This window comes from Myotis myotis, unplaced genomic scaffold, assembly GCF_014108235.1.
Source record: "Myotis myotis isolate mMyoMyo1 unplaced genomic scaffold, mMyoMyo1.p scaffold_m19_p_5, whole genome shotgun sequence".
Classification (NCBI taxonomy): domain Eukaryota; kingdom Metazoa; phylum Chordata; class Mammalia; order Chiroptera; family Vespertilionidae; genus Myotis; species Myotis myotis.
In genome coordinates, this window is record NW_023416357.1 from 102,132,132 (window position 1) to 102,149,446 (window position 17,315).

General features: G+C 56.8%; 1 protein-coding gene across 1 annotated transcript; it reads right to left on the bottom strand.

Moving 5' to 3' along the window:
• Nucleotides 1–372: 372 nt before the first annotated feature.
• Nucleotides 373–13,672, bottom strand: E4F1 (E4F transcription factor 1). Its single transcript, XM_036308956.1, is given in 21 exon segments — nt 373–718; nt 1,151–1,402; nt 1,496–1,608; nt 1,689–1,789; nt 1,863–1,946; nt 2,041–2,188; nt 2,191–2,374; nt 3,612–3,920; nt 4,001–4,063; nt 4,132–4,274; nt 4,349–4,547; nt 4,766–4,983; nt 5,126–5,234; nt 5,478–5,687; nt 6,006–6,175; nt 6,266–6,418; nt 6,515–6,635; nt 6,725–6,918; nt 9,820–9,922; nt 11,014–11,165; nt 13,450–13,672. Coding segments are annotated over 21 exon segments (3,240 nt in total). The 5' UTR covers nt 13,610–13,672; the 3' UTR covers nt 373–664.
• Between the last annotated feature and the right edge of the window lie 3,643 nt (nt 13,673–17,315).

Below are 17,315 nucleotides of genomic sequence, written 5' to 3' on the forward strand. Positions count from 1 at the left end.
ACCGAAGGGCTGTACCACCTGGAGTTCTGTGGGCAGGATCTTAACCTGACCCCCTGCAGTGATGGACAGGACTCCATACAGACCAGTGCCTGGGGGTTGAGGAACATTGGGGCTGGAAGGTTGGCCTTGCAAGGCAACACTATACCTGTGTGTGTGCTGATCCGCACTGCATTCACAGTGGTCTGGAAGTGGTGGTTTCCAGCAGGATGTGAAATGGGCAGGCCAGACTGTGCTTGTCCCCTAAAGTAGCAGTCGCCAGCCGGTGGTCTGCGGATGAGGTCCAAAAGGTTGTCGACCGCTGCCCTAAAGAACCTGCTGGGCTGCAGGACAAGGTTTGTACCACAGAAAGACAAGCTAAGAAAGGACACGAAGGCCTCTAAGCTGACCTGTTTGTGGTCCTAGCTTAACACTCTTGTTTATTGAACAGAGCCACACCCAGTGCTCTGGGTTGCTCCTCACACCCCTGTGAGGTAGGTAGTGGTAGGCCATTTACAGATGGGGGGATCAGCTCACTGTTCCAGTAACATGTCAATGGCCACCTGTCCAGGCCCAGTTCCCCCTGCCCTGCAGCCTTGCTGAGGGCAAGCCAGCCACCTTGAGTCCTGTGGAGCTGTTCCTCATAGCCAGTCTGCAGGCAGCATGCCCTGGCCAGTCCTCGGAGCTGTCAGTGGGGCTTGAGGGTCACCTCCACAGGAAAATGGTCACTGATGGCAAGGGCCTGGAGGGAGAGGGGCCAAGTCTCAGTGGTCCTGCTGGGCAGCCTGTCCTTCCTGAGGCTTCACCTCAGAGAACTGGCCCCCCACCTAGGATGAAGCCCACTGGGTTTGTAAGAAACCACCTTCTAGGGGAGTAGGCCAGTGAGGCCTGAGCTGTTCATCCCTGCTGTTGCCTGCAAGTGGGGGGTGGGCACAGACTCAGGACCCTACCTCTGGGAGAGGCGAAGGCATCCTATTGTGCCTTCCCAGACTTGTTCCATTCAACCACAACTGACCCTGTAGGGGCCTTTTCCAGAAACTAGGGCAGGGAGGGGATTGCCAGGTGCACTGAGGCTGAGCCTGGTCCTGGACAGAAGAGAGCTGGCTCCTGTCTGCCAGTGCAGAGCGGCCAGGGGACACCCCCCTCTCCCCACTCCATGGAGCTCAGCACTCACCTGAGTCTGGTCCAGGCCAAACACCTCCTGGAAGTTGTGCACCGTGGCCGACTGGGGCTTCAGGCTCCTGCGCAGGTGAGCACCACAGACAACAATGCGGTCGTAGGCGCAGTCCGAGTTGCCCACTGTAGTGTCAGCGCTGTCCGGGATGAGCCACTTGAACACTTCGCTGCTGCGCAGGCGGATAGCCGCCCAGTCCTGCTCCTTCACGTAGCTGCAGTCCGCGTTGAAGTCGCCCAGGAACAGCATGTCCTGCAGGGGACCAGGGTCAGCCAGCCCACGCCTCTATGGCCGCCCCCAGGGCCTGCCTCCGGGGACCCAGGGCTGTGCGGGCGCGGGGCTTACGTCGGTGCCCCACTTGTCGATAATGTCCAGGTACACATCGTAGAGAGCATCGATCTCCGCCACTGCGTGGTGGGGCGCAGCGTGCAGCGGGACCAGCACAAGCTCCTTGGCAGCTGTTGGAGAGGGTGGGTATCAGGGGTGGGTGGGGCCCGCGGGGGGAGGGGCGGGGCCTGCAGTAGGGGCGGGGCCTCACCGGAGCTGGGGGCTGAAAATTTGACCACGAAAGGTTCACGACTAAAGGTGTCCTCCGGGTCCGGGTACTGGTACGTGTCTACCACCGACACCGCGTCCTTCCTGGGGGCAAAGGGCGAGTGGGTGCGCCGAGCCAGCCACCTCCTACCCCGCACGCTGCGACCCCACTTCTCACCTGTAAACGAACAGGTACATTTCCTTGTACTGATCCCGCCCCAGGGGCTCACTGCTCACGTAGCTGTACTGGTGCCTAGACACGCTGCGGAGATATGGGCCAAGCCCCGAGTCAAAGCACCGCTCCCGGGCCTCGGATGCCGGCCGGAGCTCCCGACGCTGGGCCCTGCCCGCCACACCTGTTGATCTGCTCCATGAGCACGGACACTGCGCTCAGGTCCGGGTCTCGCACCTCCTGCACGAGCGTGATGTCATAGCCAGCCAGGATCTGGAGAGGGGACCGTAGGGGCGGGTCACGCAGGGCAGCTTCACCCGCAGAGCCCAGAGGCAGCAGCCCCAGCCCAGGCCCCGCCTCACTTGTGCGATGACGCTGGCACAGTCTGAGTCCAACACTTTGCTGTCACCAAAACTCTGGATATTGAAGGCTCCAATGCGCAGCGCTGCTGCCCCGGCAGCCCCCAGGGCCCAGAGCGCAGCCAGTAGGGCCCGGGGCCGTCCCATTGCTCCGAGGCAGTGGCTGGGAGGACAGACACAGCCCTGAGCACCCACCCGGAGTCGGACACACCCAACCACCCCTCACCTCCCCAGGTGTGGGGGCCTGACAGGGCATGCCACCCGATGCTGGCCAGCACCAAGGGCAGGCTCCCCCTGCGCTCTCCCCAGGGTGGTGTGCTGGGCTCATGGCCATTCTCCTACTCTGTGGGAAAACTGAAGCCCAAACAGACGCACCCCATTACCATCCAGCTCGACTCACCTGAGATGTGGATAGGGCAGTGCCAGAGGCTCAGGATTTGGGCCCAAGTAAGGGTTTGAGGTCCAGGCTGGGAGTGTGTCCGTGGTACCAGACTCCAAGAGCTTGGTCTGGCAAAAGGTCTGTCTGATGCCTGGGCACACTCAGGTATTTGAGGCCCTGGTCCAGGGAGGGGCCAGCTGTGCTGGGTCCCGCCCCCTCAAAGTTGGTGCCAGAACTCCTGGCTCCCATTCCCACAGAGAACCCAGAAGACAAGGCAACAGGGGATCCACCCTGAGGCTCCAACCCCCAAGTCTGTCAGAATCAGGACTCAAGCCCCTGCCAACACCCCAAGATCTTCATGAGGAATGAGGGAGATGGCCAGCCAGGCCCTGAGTCCAGGCCTGCTCTTGTCCCCACCCCTCAGAAACTGGGTCATCCAGAATCTCCCTCCTAGAACAGCATCCCCTCAGGGAAACTAAGGCAGTACACTTAGGAAAGCCCCTCCTTAGCTCCACGTCTTCCACTGTTTCTGCTACACATTGTTAGAAGCTCCTGGTCTCCTGGCCTAAGTCCCCTGCCCCAGGGAACCACATCGGGCCTCAGGAAGCTGGGGTCACAGATCCCAGTGGGCAGGGCACCAGCAGATGGCTGCCTGTCCACATGCCAGTGACACCCACACGCAGCCAAGGTGTCGCCAGCCCCATCAGGAATACTGGGCGGGGTGGCCCGGGCAGGCAGGTGCTGCCATGGGAGAGCCTGCCAGGGCTGCCACTGCCGCAATATCACAAGCGGTGGGTTTTCATGTTTTATTGTAAAGCAACAAAAAACTCTATTTACACCCCCACATGTCTGAACATCTGGATTCTGTGCCGTGTCTTGTCCATACTAGGCCAAGTAGGAGCGGGGAGGGCACTCAGGTTCCTTGCCCCTGACCCAGCCCAGCCCAGTGGGACCCTACAGGCACCCACGCTAAACAATGACAGTCTGCACCTCGAGCTGGCCCTCTGGCGAGGCAATAACCAGCTCGCCCGCGTGCTCCAGGATCTCAATGTCCTCCGATGAAACCATGGTCACAGTAGCCTGTTCAGTGCCATTTGCACCCGCACGGGCAGTAAGCACAGTGCCCTCGCTGATGGCTGAAGCCAGTGTCATGGCCACCTGCTCTGTCAGGCTTTCCGGGGTGGCAATGGTAATGGTGTCTGCAGCAGCCGCTTCTGGACCTAGCTCCGCCTCCTGATCCATGGTCACATTCTGCACAATGATTTGGTGCCCGGCGCTGGCCTGGTGTACGATCTGCTGCACCACCTTCATGATATGGCTATCCACCTGTGGGTGGCTCACAGCTCAGCCCACAAGGTTGGGTGAGGGCACCACACCTCCCTTCTCCCTCTCCCCCAGCCCCTCACCTCTGTCTGGGTGCCCTCGATGATCTCTGTAGCTTCACTGGTCTCTGTATCATCCGTGGTGGCCTGGAAAGAGGGTCAGAGGTCAACCTTGCCTGTCCCTGGGCCACATCCCAGCCCTGCCCTACACCCACCTCAATGATGTACTCCTGGGTGTCAGCCACCACGGATGAGAATTCAACCAACACAGTGTGCGGGTCTTCATCAAGGACAGTGGCAGCTGCTGTGGGGCTCTCTTCGGACACCAGCAGCTCCTCCACCTCCAGTAGGCAGCCCCCTGAGGTGGAGAGCTCAGTCAGGGCTGGCCTCCTGCTGCCCCTCACCCCCTCCTGCCTCCCACTCGCCCCCAACCTTTAGTGCGCAGGTGCCGGTTGAGCGTGCCGTGCTCGGCAAAGCCACGGCCACACTTGTAGCACTTGAAGGGTTTCTCGCCCGTGTGGTGGCGAACATGCCGCACCAGTGAGCCCTTCTCCCGGAAGCCTCGGCTGCAATATGGGCACACGTGCGGCTTCTCTTCCAGGTGTGTCCGGAAGTGTACCTGCTGGGCATTCTGAGGAGGCCACTGTCAGGATCAACCTGGTCTTGTCCACACCTAAGACTGAGGCTTTCCCCACCCACTTCTAGGGCCGGGGAAGGGGGGGGGGTCCGAGCCAACACTGGGCAGAGGGGTAACACGGGAGGGCTGGGGCAGAAACAAGGGACGGAGCTGGCCCACAGAGTGGGGAGCTCATGGGCGGGGGGGTCAGAAGTCAGGGCTGGAGGGCCCACCTTGGTCTTGTAGCGCTTGCCACACTCAGGACATGGGTAGGGCCGCTCATCTGAATGGACACGCCGGTGGCCGCGCACGTGAGCGATGGTCTTGTAGAGCTTCCCACAGTCCCCACAGCGGAAGCGGCGCTCGTGCACGTGGACCTCCTGGTGCTTCTTGAGCAGGTAGGCCTTGGGGAAGGCCTTGCCACACTGCACACATGTGAACAGCTTCGGCCCTGGGGCCACAGGCAATGTCAGGCCACGTCCCATCCCCAAGGGCCCCCCCGCCAACTGCCTGCTGCCTGCCCACAGGCCACCCTGACCACCATTGCCCAAGGGACCACCCTGGCCACTCACAGTGCCCCACTCGCCACCCACCTGCGTGGCTCCTTTTGTGGGCCTCTAGGGTGGCAGCTGTCGGGAAGGTTTCACTGCACTGAGGGCACAGGTGGGTCCTGGATACCGCTGAGGCTTCATGGGCCACCTGCTGGGGGACCACAGCGTATTTCCAGCATCCACTGCAGGCTGGGTCCCACAGACAGACCCGTAGCACCCCCACCCTGAGAGGCTCATCATGGGCTCAGGGGTAAGCAGCTCAGGGGACAAAGTCACTGCAGAAAGTGACAGCAGAGAGCACAGCAAGGAGGCAGGCGGCCAGGCCAGGGTAGTGAGTAGCTTCCTCTATGGTGCGGCCCCCAGGAGTGAGCACACTGGCAGCACAGGTACCTACTGTCTCCACCTGCTCCACCTCCAGCAGCGGCAGTTCTGGGGGACCATCTCCTAGGGGCTGGGCACTGGACGCAGCGGGAGGGACTGGTTCCAGGGGCCCCTCCTCCCCAGTGACCCGCTCAAGGACAATGCCAGAGTTCTGCATGGCCTGGTGCAGCAGGTTCTCCCGACTGTCCTCGCTGGAACAGGGAAGCTCCTTGGGAGCAGGGGGCTGTGGGGATGGGGAGGGAGGGAGGTTGGCCAGGCGGCTCCGCATATGGCGCCCACCCGCACCCACCACACAGGAGAAATCCAAGGTGCCCAAGGACCACTGTGCACACCCAGCATCTTCACTCAGGAATGCCCCTGGGAGCCCCATAGTCCACTCCCATCTGCTCTCGCCTGCCCCATCTAGGGCAGCCATTGGTCTTTCATCGCCTCTACCACCACACAGAGTGCAGGCCCAGGTCAGTCCCATTCCCACTAGAGCCAGTGCCCAGAACAGATCCTGGCGCTGAGCAGTCAGAGGCCACACCCCCACGGCCCCCACCTCTGGGGTTAGGGCTTTCATGCCCAGGGGAAGCTCTTGCATCTGGACATGGACTTCATGAATGACAGTGCCCTTGGCATCTGTCACCAGATGAATCACGGGTGATGTCTCCATGGGCTCGCCTATCACCGATGATGATGTAACGGTCCCCACGGCGGAGGCACCGGACCCTTTAAGGCAGAACCAAGAAGAGTCCTTGAAGAAGCCTCCCTGACCAGGGCAGCTTCAGGGCTGGAACAGGGAGCCTTCACCATGCTGACCTGTATGCGCCTCCTCTTTGCCAACAACCACATCCTTGCTCATGGTGAACCGGATTTTTTCAGTGCACGGGGTGAGAGACTTGAGGTGCCGGGTCAGTGCACCTGACTCCCGGAAGCTCTTTCCACACTTGGCACATTTATAGGGACGCTCATCTGTGGAATGGAGTCAGCTATGGGTAAAGAAGGCAGGCCTGGAGCCATAGCCTCCCACCAGGAGGCAGGGGTGCCCCACATACTGAGCGAGCTCACCTGTGTGCCGCCGGTGGTGCCGGATGAGGGAACCCTTGGTCCGGAAGGAGGCCCCGCACAGCTTGCACTCGTGGTCCTTACGACTGCTGTGGGTGACCATGTGGGCCTTGAGGATGCTACCCTGAGAGGGAGGGGCAGCGAGGCTCAGGCAGCTGCCTGGGCAGGAGGCCTGGTCCCCTTAGCTGACACGGCCCAAGATCTGGGGCTCACCGTCTTGAAGGTCTTGTGACACAATGCACACACGTAGCGGCCATCCTCGTTCACTAGCAGCTTGAGCTGGGCCTGCTCACCCTGCCCGGCCAGCCCGGGCCCCTGAGGATCGGGGCTGCCTGAGGCCTCTGCCATCTCACTGTCGCCTGGATCCACCTCAGCAGCCACAATGACTTCTTTGATGTGTCCACTGTCTAAAGAGAAGCAGGTCAGCCTGAGTCTCAGGATGCCGAGGGCCCTACCCCTCCTGGGACCCTGGCCCAGGAATACTGCTGGAGTATACTGGAGCTGCTTGGAGAAGTTCCAGGCCCCCAGAATGTATCCAGTGGAGACCATGGTGAGCAAATGCCCCCTCCCCTAAGCCAAAAGGAGTACAGCACTAGATGTGCACAGGGGTCCTACCACTTCTAAGGGCAATGGAGTACCCAACACAGAGACAGTGGGCAGGCCAACCCAGCTCACCGTAATCTATCCTGCTTGCTGCCTCAGCTCCCACTAACATAAGAAAATGCCTCCAGAGTCACCCACTAGCATCTATTCTGAAGCAGGCAGGCGAGGAACCCGGCCTCAAAGTGAATGCTCATGAGACACCTGGGACAGCCTGAGGTTTCTGCACCTGTCGAGAGCGTTGAAGAAATCTGACAATCACGCTGGCTGGGTAGCTCAATTGATTAGAGTGTCATCCCAATGTGAGTTCGATCCCCATTAAGGATACAACAAGAATCAACCAATGTGCCCTGTCTAGTGTAGCTCATCCCTTGCACTGGGAGGTCGCCAATTTGATCCTGTCAGGGCACATGCCAGGATTGGGGGCTCGATCCCTGGTAGGAGTGTGCAGAAGGCAGCTGATAGATGTTTTTCTCTCACATCAATGTTTTCCTCTCCCCGCCCCACCCCTTCCTCTCTCTCTAGAATCAATAAAAACATATTTAGAAAAAATAAATCTGACAATGTGTAAAGCTAAGCTGTAAACACTTCACAATTTCTGTTCATAAAAATGACAGTTGGAAATGGTTGTGAAACTGCTTCTTTGAAGCCTCAATCAAGCTGGCACCATGTGTTGACAAGTCATTCCCTCCAAACAGAATGGAAGCACAACAAATAAGGGCCCAGCCAGTGTGGCTCAGTGGTCGAGCATCAATTTCTAGTCAGGGCACATGCCTGGGCTGCCAGCTTGATCCTCAGTAGGGGGTGTACAGAAGGCAGCCGATCAATGATTTTCTCTCATCATTAATGTTTCTCTCTCTCTCTCTCCCTCTCCCTTCCTCTGAAATCAATATTATATTAATAAGAAGAAGACGACGATAAAGCATGCCTGATGCTTTATCTTTCCTCTGCCCCAGGATGTGTCATACAGTAGACCAAAGGTTCAGGGAAGGGGTAACAAGTGAAGTGCAAGTTTGTTTCCCAAGAAGAGGCAGGAGTGGGTATCTAGCTGCTAATCGGCCCCAGCAGCCTCCGCTGACCATGCAAAGACACAGAACTCTCAACCCTGGGACAATAGCAGATGGTAGTTTAGAGTCTGGCCAATCCTGGGCTGTGGACCACTGAGCAGCTAACACCAAGGGGACATTTGGGGCACCCAGGATGCCTGCAAAAGGAGAGACTCCCAAGGATGTAAGAGAGGCAGGGGTGCCCACAGAGGAGCCCCCAGAGCTGCCGAGCTGCAGGCATGGGCAGGCTGGAGGTCAGGGTGGTGGGAAGATGCCTGACTGAACAAGGGTCTGCAGCCCGTAGATGCTGCCCAAACACAGAATTTGTTTTTTCTTTCTTTATTTTTATTTTTTAAATCCTTACCCAAGAATAAGCTTTTTTGATTTTTAGAGAGAAAGGAAGAGGGAGAGAGAGAAACGTCAATGTGAGAGAGAAACATTGTTCAGTTGCCTCCCATACGTGCCCTGACCGGAAACCGAACCTACAACCTTTTGGTGTACAGGACAGCACTCCAACCAACTGAGCCACCCAGCCAGGGCAGGGAACTTGTTTTTCTATGACACCACCCACCCCAGAAACCAAACACCAAGCCAGGACTGGAGCACGGCCCCACCTCCCACAGGACAGCATTCCTATCCCAGAGGGGCACCAGGTGAACTTCCTTGTCCACAGGAACCTCAGGGGGAAAGAGCATGGAGACAAGGATAGGTGTCCCCTCACCTCCCTGAGGTGGGGCCTTGGCAAAAAGCCTGCTCCAAGGTTCCCCTCCCCCACTCTCCTCCCCCACCCCTTCCTTCTACCCCAGATGGTCCTAAGAGCTTCCCAAAGGCAAATTCTACCTGTTGCCCAAACTTCCTGTCTAGCTCCTCAACCCACTCATGCACCTGCCAAGGTCTCTGCCCAGCAGGCTCCCCAGGTAACCACCATTCCCTTCCAAATTTCCCAAGGCAGCAGGCTCAACCCAGCCTTCCTCCACTGCTGTGCACACACCCAGCACCTCCCCTCCCCCCCACAACTCTCTTCACTGCCCCAGCCCTGAACTACCCTTTGAATGTCCCCCTGCATTGGCCTGTCCCCAATTAATGAGTGTGTGATCCAATCCAAACATCTCAACACCCCTCCCCTATTGTACATCAGAAGGTACTTTAACAAAAAAAGCCATCAAAGGGGCTGACTTGGCGTTGTATGCTCATAAAAGCCTTGTGAGAATCAGGTCAGGAATCACTATCCCCACAGGGAGTGAGCACTGGGGAGTAGAAGGCCAAGGTCAGGCAGCAGATCAAGGCCAAGCTGGAGCAGCAGATGCACCCCATGCATACCCACCCGGAATCTCCAGAGCCAACTGTGGGGGGGGGGGGGGGAAGGAACCAGGGAGGTAGCAGAGAAGTAGGGAAGATCCTAGGGCAGCCCAGGCAACATGCTTTCCCTTTCCTGGCAGGGGAGGGCGTGATGCCCAATGCTCAATCCTCCCATAGACCTTGCCCTGAGGAAGGTGCACACCAGGCCTCAGTTCCTCCTGGGCCAGGCCTTGCTCTCGGGGATCAGAGGAGTGCGGGCAGCAGAGGTTCCCAGCCTCCAGCCCTGACCACTGATGGCTACCAGGTCAGCGACACTTCAGGGCTGAAAGCCAGGAGTGGACACGCCCAGTGGGGCCAGCTTACCAATATCAGGCGTGTGACTGATGTCTGGTGTCAGAGCAGCTGCCTCCACAACAATGTGGGCCAAGGTGATGGGCTCCTCCGGGCTTGCCACGGCCGGGACCACCTATCGGTGGTGAACAAGGACAAAAGGAACTCGTCTGCGGAGCTCCCGAGCTCCCTTGGCTTGGGGAGTGCAGGCTTGGTTTTATGTCCATGCAGGATGGCTGGGTGGAGGCTCTCATCTCCCCCAAGAGACTCACTACTCTGAGCCCAACTCCCAGCCTGGCCCAGGGTGTCAGCCCCATCACTCTAACACCTTTAGCCCCTGAGGAACACAGCACCAAGCACCCTCCAGGAGGACTCCAGAAGGAAGTGATCAGAACTCCAGCTCGAAACTCAGCTGGCTGTGCAGGAATGAAGGTGGTGAAGGTAAGCTATTACACCCCCAGCCCCAGCCAGGGGTCACAGGAGAGGGCTCTGGGAGTGTGGGTCCAGGGGCCTTCCTAGAGGAGAGGGCACTTCCGGGAGGGGCAGGTACAGAGCATAGGGTCGGAGTAAGACAACTCTGGGCCCGCTGTCCTCTAGGCTACGCCCTGTAGTGACCTGAGGCAACAGACTTGTCTTGGAGCCTCCTTTCCCACTTCCTCCCGAGGATGACAAGAGTGCCCACTGTGCGGGGCGCCACAGGCCCTAACTGTGTGTGTACAGCCCCAAGCACACATGGGGTGCAACAACGTCGGCCATTTTTATTATGGGGTGGCGGGATCCAGAGCCATGCTGTTTGTGGGATCCACAGAACTATCTGTACAGGATAGAAGACAGGCCAAAAATACAAAAACCACCATGATACCCCTGAGCCAAGGCAGAACTCTGGGCCACAAGAAAGGAGGGACCACAGGCCCCAACTGCGTATGCTTCAGCCAGAGGCTGCTGAGAAGGCCAGGCCATCCAGGAAATCCCAGAGCACCATCAGGCTCTTGGTGGTAGAGCCAGATGCCCCCTCACCCCAACAGAGGGCAGTCCCATCCGGATGGCTCAGAGTCACAAGCCCAGCACTGAGGTGTCTGCCACCCACTTAACCCTCCCTTGGCTCAGAGTCACAAAATCGGATGCCTGCTCTCTGCCTGCCCCGGTGTCACTGGGAACCAGCTGCACAGGTCTGTCCCCGCATGCCACCTCCTCCTCATCCTGCATGTGTGTGGGTGGTGGGCTTACCTCCTGGCCCAGCAGCGCAGCGGCCGCAGGGGTGGCAGGCAGGGCCTCCGGGGGAGCCCGCTGGCAGACCTTCTGGAGCTTGTGCTGAACAAAGTCCTCCAGAGCAGTAAACTCCGCCTGGCAGCGGCCACATCTGTGCACATCGTCCTCATCTGTAACAAGCCTGAGGTCAGTGGGGCTGGGCAGGGCTTCCAGGCCCTGGCCAAATCCACCCCAGGGTGGCATCAGAACCAGAAGTGCCTTCCCTGACCCTCCCAGAGGGGCTGAGAACACCCTCAGGAGCCCAAGGTGCAAGCCCTCATCCTCTGGAGGTCAGCCTCAACAGTACACTTAGGCTGCAGGAATGCACCCAGGCCGTCATGTCCAAAGCCCCCACCTCAGAGACAAGGGGAGAGAGGCCCAGGGAGGCGGTCATGAGGCAGAGGCATTTGACCAATTCGGGGACAGTGGCTTATAGGGTTTTCATGTGACCTTGGGTACCTCGATGACCACATCTGGGTCTGTTCCCTCAACTATAAAATGGGCTGACCCAATGCAGAGTACAGCAGAGGGAGAAGAGGTGCTGGTTCCCACAGGGCTCTGGCTAAGAGGCCAGCCCTTGGCAAACACAGAAGAGGGGGCACCCTGACCCATAACTACTCTTCTCTCTCTCTGACTTGGTGCTTCCTTAGTGCCAACAGGCAGCACCTCCCTGCTCTGGTGATGACACCCAGGATGGAACCTGAGAGGGACTCCACGCCTTAGGGCCACAGCACCTGAGCCCCTCACCATCTGGGATAACCAGCCAGTAGTGCCTGCCTCTCCTGCTCACTGAGTCCCTACCACATTCCAGGCACCTCACTGGGGATGTCACCAAATCCAGACAGCACCCTGGGGAAACGGAAATTACTATTTCCACTCTAGCAGAGCAACTTGGGATTCAAGACCACCCAGCTGGTGACTACTGGGGCCAGAACCTGAACCTGAGGGTCTACTCTAGAAATCCCACTGTTTAGACAAAGGGATGGGGAGGTGTTCCCTCTGCTTCCGTAAAAGTCTGCTAGTTCCCATCATCTCATATGCAGCCCCTCATTAGGGTCAAACCCAGGCCTGGTGCACAGGGGCGGTCAATGTCTATTGAATTAATGAGCAATCAAAGGGCCAAACCACCGCCATGACTCGCCTACAGGCCACCTGACAGAGGGCAGTCCCATCCAGATGGCTCAGAGTCACAAGCCAAGCACTGAGGTGTCCGCCACCCTTTTAACTCGCTGAGTCTGACTCGGCACCAGGGTATTGAGGGTTGAAGGAACTCCTGCCACAGAAGGGGACACACCCAGCCCATGTGACACTGAGACAATGCCATGGGCAAGCCCAGCAGGGCACAGCAATCTCCAGAGAGACCCCTCTTCAAGTTGGCCCTGCCCCTCCCCAAGCTGGAATAAGGAGTACGAAAAAACTGCACCAGGAATATGAAGGCTGTAGGGAATATGAATGCTGTAGGGACAATGGCCACCAACCCAATATCACTAGCTGACCCCCTCCTGTCTGGCCCAGGCTACAGCCGCATGGGACAAGCTCAGAGGGCTGAGACCTTAGTTCTATCTCCAAAAGCTACTTCTCCGTGAATGAGCCTCAGTGTGTTCCAGCATTGTTCTCAGTGATTCACATGCTGTTTTCATTCTCACCACTGCCCTATGAGATGGCAGCACACAGGAGCGTGTTGAACTGTCTCACAGTTCAGTCCTTGCTGCTTACTAGCTGGGTGACTTGGTCACTTCCACATTTTTGAACCTCAATACTCCTCACTCACAAAATGGGAAATAACAACAATAATAATAGTGTCCAGGGTTGGTTTGAGGATGAAAAAAGCTGATACAGGTTAAATGCTTGATACCTTGTTATCAGCAGCATCCCCATTTGTAATAGGAAATGGAGCGGTGTGTGGCCACCTGCCCAGGATCAAAGAGCTAGAAACGGGCAGGTCCGGGACGGAGCCCGCAGGCTGGCTGCAGTGCACCGGCTCTCCTCCCCAGGTGCCAGCTGGACAAAGCCCAAACCTGGAGAAACCCGAGGCCCCGCCCTCCTGGAGCCCCCAGCCACACCCAGCCAGGGCCCCGGCGGCCCGTCAGGTGCAGCGGGAGGGGGCCCAGGGGAGAGCTGGGCTGGCGGTGGAGGCGGTCGTGGAGGTCCATCCGGACAGCCCCGAAGGCTTGGGCAACTGTGAGTATCCAGGAGTCAGCACCGAACCCACGGGGATGACTGGCGCCCCGCAGGTGAGGCCCGAGAGTCCGAGGAAACCGGGGACTCGTGCAGGTGTCTGAGGGGTCCCCTGGGAGAGAAATCCGGGTCTGGGAACGTCAGTCGCGCCTGCAGCTCAGGTCATCGGGGCCTCCGCCAGCCCCGGGCAGAGTTGCCCCCACCCCGGCCACACCCCGCCGCATCCGGCCGTGTTACCTTCCTCGCTAAAGGGCGCCGGGAGGCCGAGGAAGCCGCCAGGGGCTAAGGCCGCCGACGACGCCGCCTCGACCCCGCCCTCGCCCGCTTCCCTCCTGGCTTCGGCCCGGGCTTCTGCCGTATGAGCGGCCGTCACCCGCACTGCCATTGCGCCCTCCATGTCGCAACGCGCCGCAGGAAGATGGCGGATTTACGACCGTGTCGTCATAACAACGGGCCGCGCCGGAGCGAGGAAGACGACGCCAGGTTGGCGGGGCGGGGCCAGGGTGAGTTTGATGGACAGGTAGAGGGGCGGAGCTTATAACGAGAGGTGGTGGGCGAGGCTTCTTATGGGGGCTGGGTTACAGTGGAGCGGACTGACAAGCAGCGGGCTGGGTCTGGAGGAGGGCTCTTGGGTTTGGTTTAGGAAGGAAGGGACGTAGCTGTGCTAGAGGAAAGCGGAAGGCTGGGGCGGGCCTGGAAGGGGCTGGGCTCGGTCCCGAAAGCGGCATCTGGACTTGAGAGCTGGAGTATAGGGGCGAGGTGGCCCGGTGCGCCACCCGGCCAGCCTTGAGAATGTGCTATGGCCCTGGGCACCACGTGGGAACCCCGAGCTCTAGAGGGCCGTATGGGGCCCTCTGTCCACCACCGACCCCCCTCAGGTGTCAGAACGTCCCTGGTTGGTTGCCCTGGTCATAGAGTAAAACCGAGTTTGGGATGGCTCACGCACAGTTAGCTTCACTAGGCCTCTTATTCTTTTGTGTATTTTTTTAAGTTGTGATAAGTACACATAAAATTTATCATTAGTGACATTTAGAACATTCGCAATGTTGTGCAACCATCACCATCATCTAATTTCAGAACTTTTGTCATTTCAAAAGAAAACCTGTACCCATTAGCCGTCATTCTCCATTATCCCCTTACCCCAGCCCCTGGCAACCACTGTCTGTTTCTATGGATTTACCATTTCTGGACATCCTATATAATAAAAGGGTAATATGCAAATCAACCTAACTGTGGAGCAACTGGGTCGCTATGATGTGCACTGACCACCAGGGGGCAGACGCTCAAAGCAGGAGCTGCCCCCTGGTGGTCAGTGTGCTCCCACAGGGGGAGCACCACTTAGCCATAAGTTGGGCTGATGGCTGGTGAGCGCAGCAGAGGTGGCAGGGAGCCTCTCCTGCCTCCGCCCAGCGCTAAGGATATCCGACTGTGGACATCTCCCAAGGGCTCCGGGACTGCTAAAAGGCGCAGGCCAGACTGAGGGATCTGCTCTCCCCCTCCCTCTCCCCCACCTCCAGTGCACGAATGTTGTGCACAGGCCTCTAGTTTTATATAAATAAAATTACACATGTGATCTTTTGCCTCTGGCTTTTTGTATTATTATTATTTCTTTTATTGATCTCTGAGAAGAAGGGAGAGAGAGAAACATCATTGATGAGAGAGAATCACCAATCTGCTGCCTCCTGCACACCCCCCCACTGGGGATGGAGCCAGCAACCCCGGGCATGTGCCCTGACCGGGAATCAAACCATGACCTCCTGGTTCATAGGTCAACACACAACCACTGAGCCACTCTGGCTGGGCAACCTCTGGCTTCTTTTGCCTAACACAATGTTTTCAAAATTCATCTGTGGTAGGCAGTTAGACATGAGCAGAGCAAGGGCTAGGTACTGGCAGTCACCAGGGCGGGAATCCCTGGGTGCCAAGCAACAGACAAAGCCGGGGAAACAAGGACCTTGCCCTCAAGGTAACCTTTCCTCCCCTAGCATATTGCTGATCATGCAGTTTAGACCCTCTGACCTTCCATATCACTGGTCACAGTGTTCGGACCCTCCCCTGACCTTGCCTCCCCTGGCACGTTGCTAGTCATGGGGTTGGGGGTTGGGGTGTGAACAAGGGGACTGGAGAATAGCCGTTAAGCATTAACCCCGGGGGATAACGTCTAGGCTTCAGTTGTATTTCAGCTACAGAAAAGCAACAAAACCTGGCAGCTGACCTCAGGACCAGCTGCATTGACTGATGACCCCCTGCCCTGGCACCTGTCAATCTGTGGAGACCCTGACCCTGAAACGATACACCTGGAAAGTTGATGAGTATTCTATTGGGATCTTCTCCTGGTATTGCCCCTAAAACTTCCGCCCTTAAAAGCCCTTAGGGTGGAGGACCCAGCTTGCTCTCCCTCCCCTGAGCATACCCTCCACCTTTCCCCTCCCATGCCTCTTCCCTCTCCCCCCAAAGCATGTTACCTCCTGAGCCCATTTCTTCTGCCGCTCACTTCTTCCACCTCTGTGATTTTCTAAATAAATGTTCTCTCATAGTTTGAGTTTTGGCTCTGAATTCTTTCCTAGCCAGAATTCAAGTACCAAGGTTGCTGAACCCAGGTACAGTCTGACCCCACCGGTCTAACACCTGGTGCCATTCTCGCCACCTCCAACACATCCAGGTTGTTGTATGTATCAGTACTTGATTCCTTTTTATGGCTGAATAATTATATGGATACATCACAATTTATTTATCCATTCAGTACATTTGGGTTGTTTCCACCTTGTATGGTAAATGGGAACCTGGGCCGCTTCCCATGTTCCAACTCTTCTTCCAACCCTATTGGAAATATAGTGATGACCACCTGTAAGTGACTGTGAGACCTTGACCAGAAGAAATGCCAAAGAGAAACTGCTTCTAGATGTGAGCCAGGATTGTAAATAGTGTTTTGATCTCACATAGCTTATGTACGGGCACACCCCTCTCCCCCTGTGTGCCCTGTTTTTCTCTGTTTTTTGTACTCCATAAAACCTTGTGTTGGGAAAGTCTGGGTAGCAGCAAAACAATAGCACCAGCCGGCCACTCCCAGTGCGGCCTGTCTGCAGGCCAGATGGGACTTAGTGGGACAACTTCACAGGTGGAAGCCAGTGTGGTGGCAAACTTCACTGGTTGGTCGCCACTGGTATACACGTTAAGTCCTAATAAACCCATGTCTTTCACCATCAGTCCTCTGAGTTATTTCTTTGGAATTCACAAACAATACGCTAAGGTTTTCTGGGACCTCAGCACTTTGCATAACAAGTCCCAAAGTGGAAACAACCCAAATGTCCATCAACTGGAGAAGAGATCAACAGGGATATAGTATATTCTTACAATATTCCATGTGACAACTCCGGATAAAAAGTGGCTATATGCTAACCTGACTAGCTCAGGGAAGGCCTGCATGGTGGCCTTGCAAACTCAGAGAACTAAAGTAACCACAAAAGTTACTTTGTGATAAATACACAGAAAATTGTATCTATGGTAGCCTGAAATTAAAACTTTTTAGCTAAAAAAGTGTGTGGTGGGTAGTCATGTCCTAGGTCAGCATCTTCCCTGACAAAGGTCAATCTTTACCCTAATTGAGCCTGTCATTGTCTTTTTGCATCTGTGATAACATATCTTTGGAATGTCCAAGTAATTTTCCTTTTTCTGGACCCCTCAAAGCACAGGCACCATTCTGTGGAGACCAAGACCATAAATCCCCTCATTGTTACTGAGTTTATTGTTGACTGTTAACTATCCTTTACCCACCTATATGTAAAAGAAGTATGTGTCTGTCATTTTACTTTTTATCCAATCCCAGAGGTTCCACCCCTTTCCCTGGCTTTCGCCTGCCTCCCTAATCTACCACCAATGAATTTCATGTCACCCACATACATCTCCTCTTTTGATTGTAATGCATAAAATAAGGTGCAAAACTGCCATTCTCCAGAGCATTATCTCTAGTCCGAAGACCAACACTCTATCCACTGAGCCAAACCAGTCAGGGCGAGAGCATTATCTCAATCCGTTGAGATTTTGCTCCCGGCAATTGTTGACAGTTTGGCTCAAATAAACTCACAAAAGTTCTTCACAGGTTT